The sequence below is a fragment of the Ursus arctos genome, unplaced genomic scaffold (genome assembly GCF_023065955.2).
Source record: "Ursus arctos isolate Adak ecotype North America unplaced genomic scaffold, UrsArc2.0 scaffold_12, whole genome shotgun sequence".
Taxonomy (NCBI): domain Eukaryota; kingdom Metazoa; phylum Chordata; class Mammalia; order Carnivora; family Ursidae; genus Ursus; species Ursus arctos.
The window spans coordinates 9,812,808-9,830,485 of NW_026622786.1; the positions used below are offsets into that span (position 1 = coordinate 9,812,808).

General features: G+C 50.8%; 1 protein-coding gene across 1 annotated transcript; it reads right to left on the minus strand.

The window, feature by feature from the left end:
- Positions 1 to 4,314: 4,314 nt before the first annotated feature.
- On the minus strand, positions 4,315 to 17,384 carry CD2 (CD2 molecule). The gene is made up of 5 exons (XM_026483662.3): positions 17,255 to 17,384; positions 16,831 to 17,133; positions 12,421 to 12,669; positions 8,359 to 8,481; positions 4,315 to 5,074 (listed from the first exon to the last, which is right to left on the minus strand). Exons 1-5 carry the CDS (start codon positions 17,313 to 17,315, stop codon positions 4,776 to 4,778), a joined length of 1,035 nt encoding a protein of 344 aa, XP_026339447.2. The 5' UTR covers positions 17,316 to 17,384; the 3' UTR covers positions 4,315 to 4,775.
- Positions 17,385 to 17,678: the final 294 nt, after the last annotated feature.

The following is a 17,678-nucleotide window of genomic DNA, read 5'->3' on the forward strand; positions in this document are numbered from 1 at the left end:
CAGTCCCAACGTTCAGTAGAAATCTTTTATTGAATCCTCCTGTTTTTAATATAGTCCCCTTCAGTGAACTGTTCTTGGCATCCCCCCATCCAGAGAACAAACCTGTGGACCTCTGCTGGGCAGTAACTGATCTGCATGGAGTAGGGGTTGGAATCCGGGATCTAACCGTTTCTTATGTAAATCTTTAACCAGCCTTTCGGTTTTAGCCTCACCCATCATTCCTACTTCTGGAGATAGCTCGTGCCACCAATTCCTATGCCTTTCGAATATTTAATGGAGCAAATCAGTTTGCACCATGGCTTTTCCCATTGCTGCCTACAGGTTGTTGTAACTTTGAAGCCTTCTTAGTCAGCCACTGCCCTTCCCTCTGCTTTTTCCACTCCCCAAATTATGCCAACGGATTTTTTTTTTTTTTGCTGTTCTATTTATTTTTGTGGTAATGTCTTTTTTTTTTTTCTTAAAGTAAGCTCTCCACCCAACATGGGGCTCAAACTCAAGACCCTGAGATCATGAGTTGCATGTTCCACTGACTGAGCCAGCCAGGTGCCCCTACTTTTGTGGTTTATGTCTTTTATTTTTGTGACGGTGATGTTACTATTGTTGGGTTTCAGAAGGCAGTGAAGGCTGATGCATGAGTGAAGCTGTTACCCTTAACTAGAAATTTCCCTACCTTGTCCCGTCGTGGATAACAGCCTCCTGCAATCTAGGTATTGCCTCCCCAGTGCATGTGGCCGGGCTCAGTTGCACCAGTTCCTTTTGGACCTCCAGGACTGCCTGACTGCTTGAATCCATGAAGGTTGATTGCCCAACACAAACATTTGCAGTAAGCACCTTCCCTCTGCTGGTCCTGACCAGGGGGTAGATCTCACGTGGACGGGCAGGCTATCAGAAAGACCAGAATTTCCTCTGTCTCCCTCTCGCCTGCTTTGAGTTGCTGGGAATGAGCCACCAAGCTGTCTTATGGAGTCCAGATGTGTCATCAGGGTGGCCCTGCTTAGGGGGCCGAGGAAGTGACAGCCAGGCTGGTGGCTCAGTCGAGGCTTTGTGGGGTGGTCTCACAGATCTGATCTTTAGCTTTTACTACATCCAGTATAGGATTTTATCCAACTGTCCCGTAGGGCCCGACGTCAGGAAGCTAACTCAGGTGAATCCAACTCCCAGCACAAGTCACCTTACTGGGAGCTTATTTATTGATTTATAATCCACTGCGTCTCTTTGCAATAAGTGGGCCATTTATATCTGCTATCCGGGGTCTCTTGCTCAGGTATCAAGCCAGGGGGAAAGCCCAGTTATCAGATGTCTTCTGCCCAGCAGGACACACCAGTTCCATTTACATACATTATTTCCAATGAATCCTCACTCTGACCCGGTGAGCTGTTCTCCCCATTTGACAGATGAGAAAACCAATATCCAGTGGGGCCGAATCCATTACCCCAGCTCTGATACCCTCCGCCTTCTCCCGCTCTGAGCTGGATGACCACAGAGCAAGTCGCAGAGATGAAATGGTCTCCCAAGCTCACGGCAGAGCTCGGGATCAGGTAAGGCCTCTCTAATGACCTGGGGTTTGAGTCCTGAAAGAAGACTGTGGACAGGCGAGCAGGCGAGGAGCCAGGGGAACCATGTGGGCAGAGGCTCTGAAGTGCAGGACGCATGACCAAGCAGGAGGAGCCGTGTGGCTGCAGCATGGGGCAGCCGAGGGGCCCACAGAGGATACTACAGAGAAGGAGGCTGAGTTCACTGCTGGGGTCCCTCAGAGCGAAGCTGGCCCGGCTGCTGGGGTTAGACTGCTCTTTAGGGAGGGCGGGGGACACAGGGGGCTATCAGAAAGATCCAATGTTGCCTAGCTTCACATGACACCTGAGGTTTTCCCATCCTTCGAATTACCTAGATATTTTTTCCGATTTGGTGGACTTCCTTGTATTGGAAATTCCCTGTGGAGGCTTATTTAACCATCACTGTTTTTCCTCCAATGTTGTATTATCTGTAAGTCCTCAAGTTTGGCCAGCCACTGATGAGTAATAATTTGAGGACCCAAAGACCTGTGGTTCCCCAGCTTGAAGGCCTGTCAGAATCACCTAGAGAGGCCGTTGAAAACCCAGGGCCTCGGGCCTCAGCCAAACCTACTGAAGCATTAGTATTTCTTTTACAAGCTGCATAGTCTGTTTTTTTTTTTTTAACGTTTTTTATTTATGTAAGGATTCTTTACACACAGCATGGAGCTCGAACTCACGACCCCCAAATCAAGCACCTCACAGTCCTCTGACTGACCCAGCCAGGAGCCCCATTTGTTTTTCAAATTTTTTTATGCAGAGTCTATTCTTATGCAGCTGACCCGATCATTTCTCAGAAAGTCTGTGCTCCAAACAGGGTCAGTGGCAGGTCACCCAACACCGGACATGTGGGGTGACTGCAGCACAAATCTCGAGCAAAGCCCATGTTTTCGGCCTCACAGTGGAGATTCTAGCAGGGAGAGGATGTGTCTTACATCTGTTGATGCCTCGTATGTCCACTGCCCTTCCCTTGATAGGGCTGTCCTCACCCATTCCGTCAAGTCACTAGTGACATTTTCAGTGCACGACGCTGAGAAATAGTCCTTGTCCTCAGAAGGCTTTCACTAATTCTAAAAAAGCATTTTTTTAATTTTTATTTTTTACATTTTAACATCTCAGAAATGGGGTCATACCTAAAAACTGTATCTTAGCACTCATTTTAATGCAACGAAGAGTGTTTTTTTTCTTGCGGTATGGCAAATACTGATGCCCCTTGGTATCAATGGTATCTTCAAGTTGATGACACCCAGTAGTTGAAAAAGGAATCGTATACTTGGGTACACAGGGAGCTGACACGAGCCTTGCTCGGGCTGGGCCCTCTGCACGGGTGATTCTGCCCAACAACTTCACCAATGCTACTGATTTCGTCTGACTCGATTCAAATGCCAACTCCTCCAGGAAGCCTTCTAGGTCACCCCAGTGCCCCCCACTCAAGGCAGATTCAAAGTCCTTCCTCTGGGCTCCTGTACTTGCCTCTGACCTCTACTTCCCAAGCTATGTTGCATTTGTCTGGTTATTGGTCCATCACTCTGTAAGTAGACTGTAAGCTGAGTCTAGGCGGAGACGCAGTTGGACACCTCTGGGTTCCTGCTCCCTAGGAGAGGGTCCGGTACATCGACGTTCAGTGAATGCTGAATGACTGAACGATGAACGGTGGGGCATTTACAGGCAATATACATATATAATATGTAATATATATGTATGTATATATGTATACAGGCAATATACATATATAACTGCACTCAGGATTTCAAAAGAAAGGCAGAGCCTGGCCTGGAAAGGCCAGGGAAGGCTTCATGAAGGGCATTGGGATGAGCCATGCTGGCAGGATGGCTGATGGCATCGTTAAGGACCACTGGGAGGAAGGAGAAGGGGCAGTGCCAAGACCTTCATGTCTCCCACCAGGTGGGTCCTGTGATGACTGTTACTTGGCCGGATTTCGTGTTTGAATTTCAGGAGCCTGCGGGCCCTCATTCATGTTCATCCTTAATAATTAACTCTGGGTACTAACACAATAGACCCAGGGGTTCAGAGGCAGGCACGGTTCCGCCCTCAGTGAGCTCTCACAGGAAGTCCTGAGCATACATAGATGTTGTGGTTTAGACCTCAGAGCTTCCTGCCAGATCTTGACAAGGTTTAGCAAGTCTAAGAAGCCAGGAGAAGGAGGGCGGACGGGACCACAAACATGGCACCAAACATTTCAAAGCAGGTGCCTGCTCACCGCCTATTGTTTCAAACCTTAACTGAAAACTGTTTTGTTTTTCTTTCCACTTCCCCCAGTTCAGCTAGCGTGGCTGCTGGCTGGGGGTGGGCGATGATCTGTGCCTAATGGCCACTGAAGACACTGGGGATTTGATGCCCGTGAGGGGGCTCTCAGCCTGCCCTTCCGTGTTGTTTGATAGGCTCCTGGAACCTCCAGGAATCACAGATTCCTTTCTTTTCGAGGATGATTCTGCAGATCACTGTGACCGTGTCTGAACAGTCAAAGAAGTGAGACCCGAGCAATTACGTTTGCTGGTGCCTCTTTGTCACAGTTTGCACATAGAGGTTTCAATTCATTAGACAAATCTACAAATAGCTTGTTGGGCGAGCTTTACATCTGAGACCTGGGGAGCATGTTCTGGTTGCTCTGGGGTGGGGGAGGGGATTCAGTGGTCCAGGTGAATTGGGGTGACCAAATTAGATACTGCTGTCACACCACCCAGCCTCTTTCTCATCCAGCAGCTCGATGCTGGGTTTCTTTCTACAATGAGCAGACACTGGGTCAAATCAAAGCTTTTATTTCACTTCTACTCCCAAGATGGTGGGCAAGTGTCCACCAGGCACGTCAGAAACTCGAGGGTCTCCTGAGCAGGTAGCCGCTTGCAGCGAGGCACAGGTGCGGCGAGACAACTCATGTCTGCGTGTGATCGGAAGGGGAGGCGAGGAGAGCTCTAGAACTTTGTGCCCGGTGGCCCATCATCCTGATGCTGGCACTTGGATGGCTAGCCCTTTCTGGCGTGACAAGGATCTGGGAGGAGGCCAGGGGCTCCAGGTGCTAGGGCACTTGAAGGAGCTAGGAGATGCAGACGTGGCCATGGCCCCCGGCCCAGGAGGTGATGATCTTAACTTGCAGAACGCACTGCATGAAAGCAGAGGTGCGGACCCCCCGAGTGGAGAAACCCCACTGTGCCTTGATGGGAAAGAACAATTAGAGAAAGGGGACGACCACATCAGGAGACAGAGTTAGGAGTTCTCAGTGGCCCCATGGGGAGGTTTTGGTTGAACTCGAGGCCTAGGGAGGGGAGGACCTTTCTGCTGGTGAACTTGTGCGGCCGATGGAGGAGGAGCCTTCTTCTGCGGATGGTGCTGGACACGGTGGCTAGGAGGCGGGGGCCGATGACAGGGGGCCTGGAGCCGATGACTAGGTGGTGGAGGAGGTTGGGACACAGCTGGGTTTTGAGGAGCTGGTCCTGGACCCTGGCGGGGCTTCCGGTGCCTTTCCTTGGCGGTTGCTCGGCGTGCTCTTATCTCAAGCTCCTCATCTGCAAAAAGAAAACCTCTGAGAGCTCTCCTGGTGAGAGAGGGTCTGCTAACCAGAGCTCTCCTGGTGAGACAGGATCCGCTATTTATCGAGCATAGCGCTTGCATGCGAGAAGTCACGCTAGCTGTTTGGGGCGTGCAGTGAGGAGGCAGAAGCCACCTCTACCCTCTAAAATTTCCAGGCCCTGTAGCAGACACAGAAACGCCCACCAGCAGGGGAGAGTGAGAGCCCAGGGCTTTCGGGAACTCAGGGAGCCCGAAGCAAAGAAGCAGGTAGAGGGCTTGGTGCCTGGGTGTCCTGGGCGTGGAGAGGGCACTCAGACCTCAGAGCCCTGCCTCTGGGTGACCCTAGAGACCGTGCCCTGAGAGCACCTGGTGGTTAGAGCCCTTAGGACAGGAGATTCATCGTCAGAGGGGACGTTAGCAACCACCTTTCTTCAGGTGGGTTTCCCTGTTAGCTCTGCCTTTCGTCCCGTTCTCGCTCTAAGGAAGCCCACATTCTGGTGAGGGGTTGGAAGACATGCAAGGGGCCTTTTAGTCCGCAGAAACTTACTAGTTTCTCGGAAATTCATAAGCCAGCCCCATTCTCTTGGGCTTGGAGGGACAAGGGTTTCTCGTCCTATCAGCCCTGTGGGATTTTCCATGATGTGTGACAGCAGTCCGTGGAGACAGGCCCACGACTCCCAATAATGTGGGTGTTCCTGCTGTTTTAAAACCACACAGGGAAACTGCGAGGAGGCTCAGCTTCTCCAGGCCTGAAGGGCCCCTCTGGCCCTCAGCCTTCTCTGGGCTACAAGGGCGGTGTCCCAGTCCCTCTGTCCAAAGCCATCCTTGCAGGGCTCCTGAGGGAGCTAGGAAGGGAACATTCTCCTGGGGCCAGGGAATGGCCCTTCACGTTGACATGGGCATGTCCAGCTTAGGAAGCCCTGGTCCCATCTGAGCATGGCCCTGTAACTTCCGGTGAGGATGGCAGGGGAACAACCTCCCCTGAGGGCTGGAAATCCTGGCCTCAGGCAGCTTTCAACGTGAAGACTCAGATTCCAAAGACGTGGATGTGACACAGGAAGGGCCAGAGTGCTCTAAGCACAAAAGGTAAAGGGTACGGAAAGAGAAGAACACGTCCTCGGTGCCATCTTTGGTGGCCCGAGGCAGCTGAGGCCGAGCCCGGAGGCTGTGGAGAGGACTTCAGCCAGAGCCCTGTTCCCAGCTGGGCGGTTTTGGAGAGACCTTTCTCATCCAAGCTCGGGCTGCCCGTTGGCTCAGCAGTCTGTTCACCCACCATTTAGTACATTTGTCCTTCACACACATATTCCCCATCTTCTGGCTCTAGGTGCCATTGCTAAGTAGCAGCGATGGCTCAGATCGAATATGGTGACAGGACAAGATGCTGGCCCTCGGGAAGCCTAAAATCAAGGGACCCAAACCAGGACTGCAAACCACAATGTCAGTGTCTGGTAAGAGCCCAGAGCCACCAGACAGCTACAGACAGAGTCCCAGGAGCTCTGGGGGGAGGAGTCGTGTGCAGCCAAGTGGCCGAGCCCCCAGGCTGCCTTGCACAAACAGGTGAGCTGTGGCTCTGAGCTGCCTGCCTGGCAAAGCAGGACTGGGGGGCCCAGCGTGCCCACCCCCATCACTGTAGCCACTGCCCAAATGTCTGCTCCCGGGAATTCCTCCAGGGTCAGTGTCCTCCCTAATCTCCCCTCCTGATTCGGCACCCAGGGCCCAGGCCAGGGTGAAGCGAGCAAGGCAACCAGGGCATAGAATGGAAGGAGCCCTCACTCTCGGGGTTGAGCAAGGGCGGGGGTGGGGGGTGGTGGCAGGAACCCTGAAGGTGACGGTCTCCTTAAATTGCACAGAACCCCTTGCTTGTATCACCCTAGTCCTGACTCAGCCCACTGGCCATAATATTTGGGGGAAATCATTTAACCTCGCTGAGCTTAAATTTTGTCATCTGCATAAATATTATCTATCTCATAAGATCACTCGGGAAGTTGGATACAATAATGAATGCAAAGCATTATATTAGAGAGGTTAGTGCCTGGCCCAAGGGACTGCGTTGTCAACATGAACTACCGTGTAGAAAGCAGGGATTGCCTCGTCATGGGCTGGCATGTGAGGCCCACCTTGGAGGACTATGCGATCTTTGACCATCCAGCAATGGAGAAAGGGCCTTTGCAGGGGGACTTAGACAGAAAACAGCCTGAGCAGGGCACAGACGTGAGAGAGCCATGATGCCTATGGGACTCAGCAAGCAATTCTGCTCCATGCAGGCAAAGAGTGCTGGAAAGATGGCGGTGGAAACATGGCACCACGCTGGGGGCAGTGGCCTGAAAGGGACCCAAGGTAAGAAGTCTTAAGTAAGGAAGCCAAGTCCAAAGGGGGCCCAAGGCCACCCCTGCCTGGGCAGGTTCAGCCCAGGTCCTTGTTTGGGTGTGCTCCAGGCCACGGGCGTGGGCAGCCGGGCCCTCTCTGGGGAGACCCAGAGTGAGAGGACTCAGTCCTACTGTAAATGTCAGATTGCACCAAACCCGAGGAGCCTGCTTACCTGGCTGCGTGTCTTGTTGTGGGCTGGATACACTTGCTGGACTCACCTGCAGCATGGGGTCCCAGCACCCCCAGAGCCCGCAGAGATACCTCATATGCCATTATCTCAACTCACTGCCTTGGGTGGCCTGTGCTCCTTGAGCCAGCTCCCCACTTACGAGCATAACCCTTCCATTCTTGCTGGGTTGTTGGACAGGCCTGATTTGAGGAAAACCAGTCCCAGCACTAGCATATCCCCTCTGAACCACAAATTGGAAAAGAGGGTATAACTCCCTGGTTTTAGACCCCATGTGTCCTGCGGGTCCCTGAAGTTTCACCTGTGTTCTACGAGCGTGGTTCTGAACATACCTCACTGCCCTCCACCCCCTGCCTCCACAGAGGACGAGATGTTTGTTCATGGAGATGATATTTTGAAGCTAATCATTCTACCCACGTAGAGATGTGTGGCTCATTCAAAATATGTCCACGCAGGCCTTCCACCGAGTCAGCCTCGGCGGTGGACTCCAGGGCCCGACCAGGATTCGGCTTCTCAAAGCTCTCCCACTGTCACCACTGAGAATTTGTTTTTCAAAGATGCAGCTAACCAGAGAATGGAAAAACCTGTAACCACCGGTTAGAGCCCTGACATTCTGAAAGTCCCCGTCTCCACTGTTCTCTTTCCAGACTCAGTGTCATCCTCATGAGTTGTTTCCACGGGGATTTTGCCCGGGGCCTGTGGGGGCACAGAAGCAGGGGAGCTTACCATGTTTCCTACTGTTCTGTCTTTTTCTCTTGTTGATGTAGAAGATGAGTAGTGTCATAAAGCTAATGAAGATGACGCCTCCTCCACAAATGCCAGCAATGAGATAGATGTCCAGACCCTTCTCTGCAAAAGGAACAGAAATGGATGCAGGCGAGGGGTCCTGGGCCGAGGGGTCATTTCATGGCTCTGGCCAAGGACCCCTGCATGAAGCAGATAGAAGAGCCTCGTGGGGCTTTTCAACCTCAGAAAAGCCGAGCTCGTGGAGGCTGTCGGTTGTGTCAATCTCTGGATAAGCCCCCCAGATGGCTCCTGGGGGGACTGCTGCTCTGCACAAGAAATGCCGAATTCTTCACGTGCCGCCCCCCACCCCCTCCCCAGTCAAGGAGCAAGTCACAGAAGTATAGCTCTGAGAAGGAGTCTGGAGACAATGTAGGGTCCCTTCTAGTTTCACAGGCCCAGAGAGGGAGGATGGGTTGCCTGAGGCCACAAAGTCTGTTCCTGAGTGGGGCCTTTAAGCAGCCCCTTGCGTCCATGTTTCTGCTCTATGAATCCACCCTCTTCTCTGGCTGCCCTCCTACATCAGGTGGGGTTGTTTTGTCTTGTTTTTGTCTTGACCAGGCGGTTTCCACTCAGGGTGAATGCTTCACTTGTCCAGCCCACCGGTCAGCTCCCCCTCCCAGATTTTCCCTGGCCTATGAGAGAAACTCAGACGTGCAGTGAGTTAGCGGCAGCGGTGGATTTGATCTTCAGCTCGCAGACCTTCAGTCGCCACAACGCAATGAGGATAACTGCTCAGTGTTCAGAGAAATGGGTTTGAATCCAGACTCTTCTAGGCAAGAGTTGTGTGACCTTGGGCAAACTACTGCACCTCTCTGAGCCTGTTCCATTCGGCATGAGAAGGAGATAATGAAACTTACATCACAGGGTGGCTGTTGGAGGTCAATCAGATAATGGATGTGAAAGTGCTTTGTAAACTGTAAAACAACACACAGAGGCGAGGTCTGGCTCTTAGCAGAGCTCTGTGCGCTGGCGTTTCTGGGAGCTGTGTCCCCACGACAGGGACTGGGCCGCCTGCCCATGGTGAGTCGAGGGCAGTTAGAGAGGCCGTAGCTGGGGCCGGGTGTCAGGAGACTCGTGCATCTGGAGGACAAAGTGGAGCTCGGCCAGCATCACAAGGGAACCCTTTTCCAGCATCCCTAGGAAGACCCTGTTACATGTGAAGCCCAGGATGAGCCCTGGGAGAAAGCCAGAGGACCAGAAACTAAACTGAAGAGATTTTCTGACAGCAACAGTCAGTTAATGCTTTCTTTCCTCTCTGCCCCACTCTCGGCCTGCCGGTCACACAGCCTCCCCTGCTCTGCGGACAGAGGTGCTTCCATTGGAACATTCCATGAGACCAAGAAAGCATTGGGGTCCTTGAAGGCTCCACGGGCTGGAGCCAGGGGCTGCTGGAGTCCCTCTCCGGCTGACCCTCCCAGGGTCTGACCCAGTGGGAACAGGTCAGGGAGCACGGGCTGAGCCATGCAGCCACCACTCAGCTTCTCACACGGGGTGTCCCACACCTCTCTCTGGGGCACTCATGGAAATGGAGGCACGCCTCACACTGTCCATTCACAGATCTGTCCAGCAGGGCCCTCCGAGTCACCTGGGGTGCTCTCGGCAGGGAACATTCCAGCTTGCCACAGAGGCAGCTGGGGCTCCATCATTCAAAACCACGTCCTCACCGTCTCTAAACCCAAGCATACCGCTTCCCACATGCCCTCGTGGAGATGATGTCCCCCTAAGTTCATGAGAGGCAGTCCTTCTGCATCCAAACCTTCTCCCTCCGTGTTCGAGTATATGGTCGCTTTTTGCTGAGCCAAATCAATAGTCCTTTCCATGCCCCTCTCTGGCTCGAACCTTGAAGGTGATCCCTTGGAGGGTCTTCAAGAGCACCTGCCCCTCCCCCACCTCCCCCCGGGGATCCTGTCCATCTCTTCCATGGCCCTTTTCTAGACCTGCACCACTGGGTAAGGGACGTGAATGTTCTACCTTCGGACCTTGGCTTCTCCTGAGGCCCTTGCTGACTCCCTCCATCCCCGATGCACACACTTTTCTACACTGGCAGGATCTGGTTAGAATAAACATGAAGAACACGGCTGCCAGATAAACCACAGGAAATACAGTTACATTTGAATTTCAGATAAACAATGAATAATTTTTAGTAGAAGTACGTCTTTCCCAGAAGGGGGAAAAGAGGTCGTGAAGTCAAGGAGGGCAGCTTCGCTCACTGTGCCTTCGCGATGGGGGCTGTGGAGTCATGGCTGGTGGACCGATGAGGGTGAAGTGATGCCCATCTAAGCGTGTGGTTGGCAGCCTCTATGACGGTCCCCAAAGCCCCCCGCCCCCTGGTCTTCCCATCTTTGTGTGATCCCCTCCTATACATGCAGGCTGGGCTTACTGGGTGGCTTCTGAAAACCAGAATATGGCAGAAGTGATGGGCTAGTACCCCTGAGACTAAGTTACGGACAGATCCTGGCATTTGCGTTGGGCACTCACTCTTGCTCTCTCTTAGCCTGCGCCTGAGGGCAGCCAGTAGCCATATTGTGAGGCAGCCCAACAGTCCCCATGAGCAAGGCCTGATGTGGGTCCTCCCCCAGCAGAGCCTGGACCCAGCCCACCTGACTGTGGTCCCGGCCGGTGTCCTGACCGCAGCCGCATGTAAGAGCCACAACCACCCAGCTAAGACACTCCCAGACTCATGACTCACAGACACTGTGAGCAAGTCACCGGTGTTTCAAGCCACAAACAAATGTCATTTGTTATGCCTGGCAGATAACTCCTTCAACACGTATATAAGAAAGCCTCACGTCTAACTTCATGCCAGCTCAGGGCTGTTTCCTGAGGTAACTCACCAGCCATAGTCCCCATAGAATCTCAGGGCCTCTGGCCAAGGAACTACTTTTCTGTGTTCAGTCTCCCTTCAGAGGGGTTAAGCAGACAGCACGGGAAAAGGTAATCACAGAGATTCAAATGAGGAAACTGAGGGATTATGGGGCTCGTTCTCTTTGTGGACCAGGAGGCTGAAGCCCAGAGAGGCGAAGGAACTCTGACAAGGTAATCCCACTGAATTTGGACAGATGGGAACTAGAAGCCCAGGCCTCTGGTTCCCAGAGCTCCCCCTACAGCAGGCTGCCTCTCAAACATTACTTCCTGGAGTCATGTCAAGCAGGGACTCTGAGGGAAGAGCTCACACTCCTGGGGTTTCAGGACTTCCTGATGCGGGGCTGTCAGCTCTATGGCAGAAGAAACATTTCCTCACCATGTCCACTGTCCTTCCTGGCCTTGAGCTCATCCTCTCTCCATGCCCCCAACTTCTGGATTTCTACCTTGGCTCCTGATAGAAGGTACTGCCCATTTCCAGTCCAGAAAGTAATCTTTTTTGCTCCCTTCTCCATCATTACCCCGGGAGTAACAATCCTGGTCACTGACTAGCTGAGGGACCTCGGGCAAATCAGTTGGCCTTTCTAGGAAATGGGGGTTTGCACGAGATAACCTCTACGGCTCCTTCCACCTTTTCAATTTGGCAATTCTTTCTCTCAGAAGAGGATCTTTGAGGGCGCCTGGGTGGCACAGTGGTTAAGTGTCTGCCTTCGGCTCAGGGCGTGATCCCGGCGTTATGGGATCGAGCCCCACATCAGGCTCCTCCACTATGAGCCTGCTTCTTCCTCTCCCACTCCCCCAGCTTGTGCTCCCTCTCTCGCTGGCTGTCTCTATCTCTGTCAAATAAATAAATAAAATCTTTAAAAAAAAAAAAAAGAGGATCTTTGTAATTGCCTGGGGTTACACTGTGCTCTGCGGAAGGATGCCCACGATGGGTAACCATAGAACACCACCTTCTCTCTCCTCCAAGGCTTCCCTTGGAGGTTTCCAGGAGGAAGGAGGTGTGTTTTCAGTTCTCACCGTAAGCCAAGGCTGCCTCTCAGCCCGGGGAGCCGGCGCTGGAGTGAGTCTCTGCCCCGGACCTGGCAGGCTGTGTTTGCCAAGAGAGCTCGGGATGTCTGACCGGCGCTCGCCACGCACCTGAACAATTGATGGTCATCCCTCTGCTTTGCTCGCTGACTTCGTTCTTTGCCGTGCAGTTGAATGACATACTCCGTTTGGTCGTCCACTTTTTTGGGGCGATCTTCTGAGAAATAGTTTTAGATACAGCCCTACCTAATACTGCTCCATCTAGATACAGAATTAATTCAGGGTTAGTTCCATTCTTTATCTCACAGGTCAGGTTTCTGTTGCTACAATTCCAGAACATATCCAGTGTTGAGATCTCCTCTGGAAAAAAAAAAAAAGATCCAATTCGTATTAGCCAATTTTCTGATTTTAATAGACACAGTTATTAATAGAGGGGGGAAGGGAGTTAGTTTGGGACCGAGGAACAATTTCCAAGACTACTAGCTATTTTTGAAAATAATTTGTATTTTCTTTTTTTTATACAGGACATTCGGCATAAATCTTTTTCTGGTGAAGTTCATAACTACATTACATGAGTGAAATACATACATGTGTGTGTGTTTATGTGCTATTTCATACCTTAAAATGTTTTCACATACATGATATCATTTAATCCTAACAAACAGAAGAGGTGGACGCTTTCTTGCCATTTACAGAGGACATACCCAAGACCTGAGAGGGTAAATGGGGGACTAAGGGCATCTACTAATAAATGACAGATCGGGGAGGAGCCCACTCTTCCAAGACCAAGTTCAGTAGCATGAGTAAGACAGTTAACACATGGGGGGTGGGGGTGGGTAATGCTTCAAAGCAGCCAGGAACCCGACCCTGGAGGCATTGTTCCATGTGTGGCCTGGGACCTCGATCACAAACAAACCCCACCCCCACCCATCTACTGGTCCTGGGAGCAGAGGGCCGGGTGTGCAGCTCAAGCTCTGGGGTGAGTGGGCACCAGCCCCTTTCCCCACTCGAAGCTGCTTGGTCCCTCACTGCGCCTCACTGGACCTCATCTGTAAGAGACGGGTAAGAAAGACATGCCCCACCTGTCGTAACAGGGCCAACATGTGACAGAGCCCTGGGCAAATCATTAGGTACTGACATTATTGGTGGCCGCTGTTACGTTCATAATCATAAACTCAACTCCCTGCCTCTCTTTTTCTGACACATAAAATGCCAAGGCTGTGGCATGAAAGACAAAGCCCTTAGCTTCAGATGGGGCCGGTCCAAATCCTAACTCCACCACTTCTTAGCTAGCATGACTTCCTCCTTTTTCTTCTCTTCTGTTCTGGATCTCACCCTTACTCTCCCTGGCTTGCCACCTTTCTCTCTCAATTTCTCTCCATTCGTTATGCAGCCAGATGGCTTCTTTTCCAATGACTCCCTCCCTCCCTGCTTCCCAGACAACGTATTTTCTCCACGAACTTTCCCGTCAGATTTCATTTCTGCCCTAGTGTATCCACATGCGGAAATTCACTTTTCTTCCCATCCCAAGATTCTGTGTGACCCAGAATGAAGAAGATGGCAGTCAGTGTAGAGAGTAGGGGTCAAATCAAAGTGTTTACTTGCCTCTTCAAAATGGAAAAAATCTTTTTTCTATTTATAACAGTGACATCCAATCATTGTAAAAATTGATCGGATGCAGCAAAATATTTCAAGATTAAAAATCACATGCAAGGGCGCCTGGGTGGCTCAGTCAGTTAAGTGTCTGCTTTCGGCTCAGGTCATGATCTCAGGGTCCTGGGATAGAGCCCCACATCGGGCTCCCTGCTCAGCAGGGAGTCGGCTTGTCCCTCTCCCTGTCCCCCTGCTTGTGCTCTCTCTCTGTCAAATAAATAAAATCTTTTTTAAAAAATCACATGTAATTCTACTATCCAGAGCCAATAATTATTAATATTTTTACATATATCCTCACCAGGTGATTTCTATACAGAATACCTATATAAATAATGTTTTAAAAACTAAAACTGGATCATACGATTTTGTAGTCTGCCTTCTTTCTCCTTACTGATGATCTATTACGAAATTGTTTCCTTTAGGAACATCGGTAAATATCCCTCTCTACCATCTTTTTAAATGATGTACTCTTAATTTAATGAATAAGGTTATAACTGCTGGGGACTTTGCAATCCTTTCCAGTATTTCACGAATAGAAACCACACAGTGAGGAGCAGGGTCCTGAAGCCATGTCTTTGGAAATGCCGCCTCTGTAAGGTGGCTTCCTGGAAGAAGATGGCTAGACCAAGTGGGGGCACATCACATCGATGAGAACTCCTTCATTCTAGGTTGCTAGGATTTATTCTCCCCCTAACACATGCTTCTAAGAGGGCTTCCAATGCCTCTTCACCCAGGGGGAGCAGTGCCCTCACTAAGGAGATATGGGTGCAGAGACAGAAGCTACGAGAAGCATGAAGAAACGGATGGGGGAGGGCATTAGCACTCTGCAAATGGGTACTGGGTCCCAGGTGCTGCAGGGCACCTTTGCTTAGTTGTCTCATTGAATATCCCATGGAGTCATTATTACAAAGATCAGACTCAGAGCAGACAGAATTCACCCAAAGCCATGTGGCAAGTAATGGGGACCAGACCACACGCTGAATTAAGATGCTGTGTGACACTGACACGCACACACAGACACACACTCAGCAGGCGGCTGTTGTGTCACAGAAAGATCTGCTTTTTGGCCAAGGAATGTGGGGTTTATTGTGGGGGTAATGCAAATGTTCTAAAGTCAATTGTGTGCTAGTCGTGCAAGTCTGTGAATATACCAGAAGCCATTGAATTGTGCACTTTAAGTGGGTGAACTTCTGGTATGGGAATTCTTTCTTAATAAAGCTGCTTGGGGAAGGGGGGGATTGTCACCATCCTTGTTAAGAGAAGCCCTGGATTTGCACCCTGACTCTGCTCCTGTCAAGCTGTGAGATTTTGGGGAAGTCGCTTCTGTGTCCCTATAGATAATAAGAGGATAATAACAACTAGTTCTCGGGATTGTTGGGAACCTTAACCTGACACCGAGCTGGACAGCCGTTATCACTGCATCACTAGACAAGACACAAACACAAGGCTCGTGTTCAGAAGGGAACACTTGAGCCCATATGGACAGGAGTCATGAGATCTGGGTTCCCGGAGCTCAAAAGCAGAGACCCCTTCCAGCTCCATTCTCAGTCCTACCCTATTTCTGGAATGTGCTCTCCATTCAAGGTTGTAGGGGACGAGGGTGTGGAGAGTTGTCGTTTGCAGGGAGCTGGCACATCTGGGATTGCTGCAGTGGGGGCTGCTGCCAGGCTCGCATGCTGAGAGCCGGGCTAGAGGGTGATCCTGGGGAGGGAGAAGGGGTCCTGCCTCTGCACATTTCCTGTGTGAAGCACAGAAATTCTGGTTTATTTGCCCGCTGAATCTCTGGCTTGTGCTCATGCGGGCGTTCCTGTCTTCCTCTCCAAGCCAGTTGCTTCTTCCCTTTCTCACTTCTTATCACCCCTTGCCAAGTATCACCCCTTTCAACTTCAATGTCATTTCAATTTCACTTTCTCTTCCTAGTCTCCTGCACCCAAGCCATCTTGCCCATCCTTTCTCCACCCAGGACCCTCCACGTACTCTACTTCCTCATTTTGCAGGCACCCCTTATCGATTCTGGGTGCCCTCAAATCTGGCTGCCCATTAGGTTCAGCTGGGGAGCTTTAGCACCTGCTGATGCCCAGGATCCATGACAGGGAATTCTGATTCCATTGGTCTGGGCTGGGACCTTGGCCCCAGTAACTTTTCCTAGTGTCTCCGTTGACTCTAACAGGCAGACTGAGTTCAGAATCCCCAAGCAGCACCCCACCCCCAAACCCCTCACTTGGACTGTAGCAGCAGCTCCCTGGCTCGTCTTCAGGGTGCACTCCAGCTCTCCCAGGGCATCACATACATATAGCCACACCTGGTATATTTTCTACAGCTGTAGAAAAATTATCTTCTGCTTTTGATCACTCTGATGTTAAGCAGATCTTAAACAAGGGCTGTTCATCTTTAAATTCATTACTTCCAGCCCTTCCCTGCCATATAACTACTCTTTCAGAGCATCCTGGCTTGAAATGTCTCTGAAAATGGAAGACCCACTGTTCTCTGGTGAGTCTGCCCCACACACAGCTTGCTCTTCATCGTCCACCTGAAATGACCACTTTTCTCTTCTGCCCACCTGTTCCTCTCCTCCCGATTGATGCCACCTTAATCTAGGTTCTATACGCAGTCCACATCCCCATAACCACTGAAGAGACCGTTTTAGGCAAAGAGAATTGAGGTTCTATCAGCCGTGTACTTCCCCACGTGGAGACTCCGTCTCTTCCACAGGACGGAGCCTTCACCGAGCTGGGAGAGATGCATCAGCTCTCCTTTAAGGCTTCCCCACGGCCAAGGTCAGGCTGGGGCTGTTCTATAAATGCTCTTTCCCAACTTGCTAAATAGCACCCAGACTGAGATAGAGGGGTTTAGGGAACGAAGACTTACCTTGAATCTTCAATTGAAATGTTTTGTCCAATACGTTCTTCCCATCGATCTTATATATAACCACCCTGTATGTATCACTGTCCTCTGTCTCCAGATGTTTAATTTTCAGAGCTCCATTTGTTGATACATTGTATCTTTCATCTTTAAGATCTTTAAGCTTGCCCTTTTTGACTCGTGCAACTATGGTTTTGTCTTTTTCCCATCGTATATCGTCTATATTATCATCTATTTGAAAACCAGAAATGTTCAGGTCAAAGTCATGACCCAGGGTACCCCAGACAACATTGTTTTCAGGGGCTGCACCTATAAAAAAGCAAGACAGTTCCTGAGATCTCGAGACTCACCACCAGAGAAAGTTGGGTTATGACCTCTTTGACTCCTATGCTCACATTAGGGTCTCCAATGGAGACCCTCACCAACTTACCTTTGGTGGAAACGATGAAAATCAGAAGGAAGCTGGCTAAGATTTGACATGCGAAGCTCATCTTTGGGGTTCGTTTCCTTGTTATGATTCTGAGCTCTTCCTGCAAAAGGAACTGAAGACAAACCAGTGGAATCCACCCTCTAAGAGCTGAACCACGTGCCTCTTTTTTGCTTCTTTTACAGTAGCATAAAACACACACACAGACACACACACACACAAACACTCACGCTCGCGCACGCGCTCACAGCAAGCCAACCCTGCTGACGGGCTCCTTTATCAAAGCAGGTGTGTTTATCACGCATGGGTGTCTTCTTATCACATTTGAATCCTCACAACAACCTTGGGTGGGTTTTATTACCCCCATCAAAGAGAAAAGAAACTGAGAGGCTAAATCACTCAGGATCCCTCTTTGGTTAACAAGGAG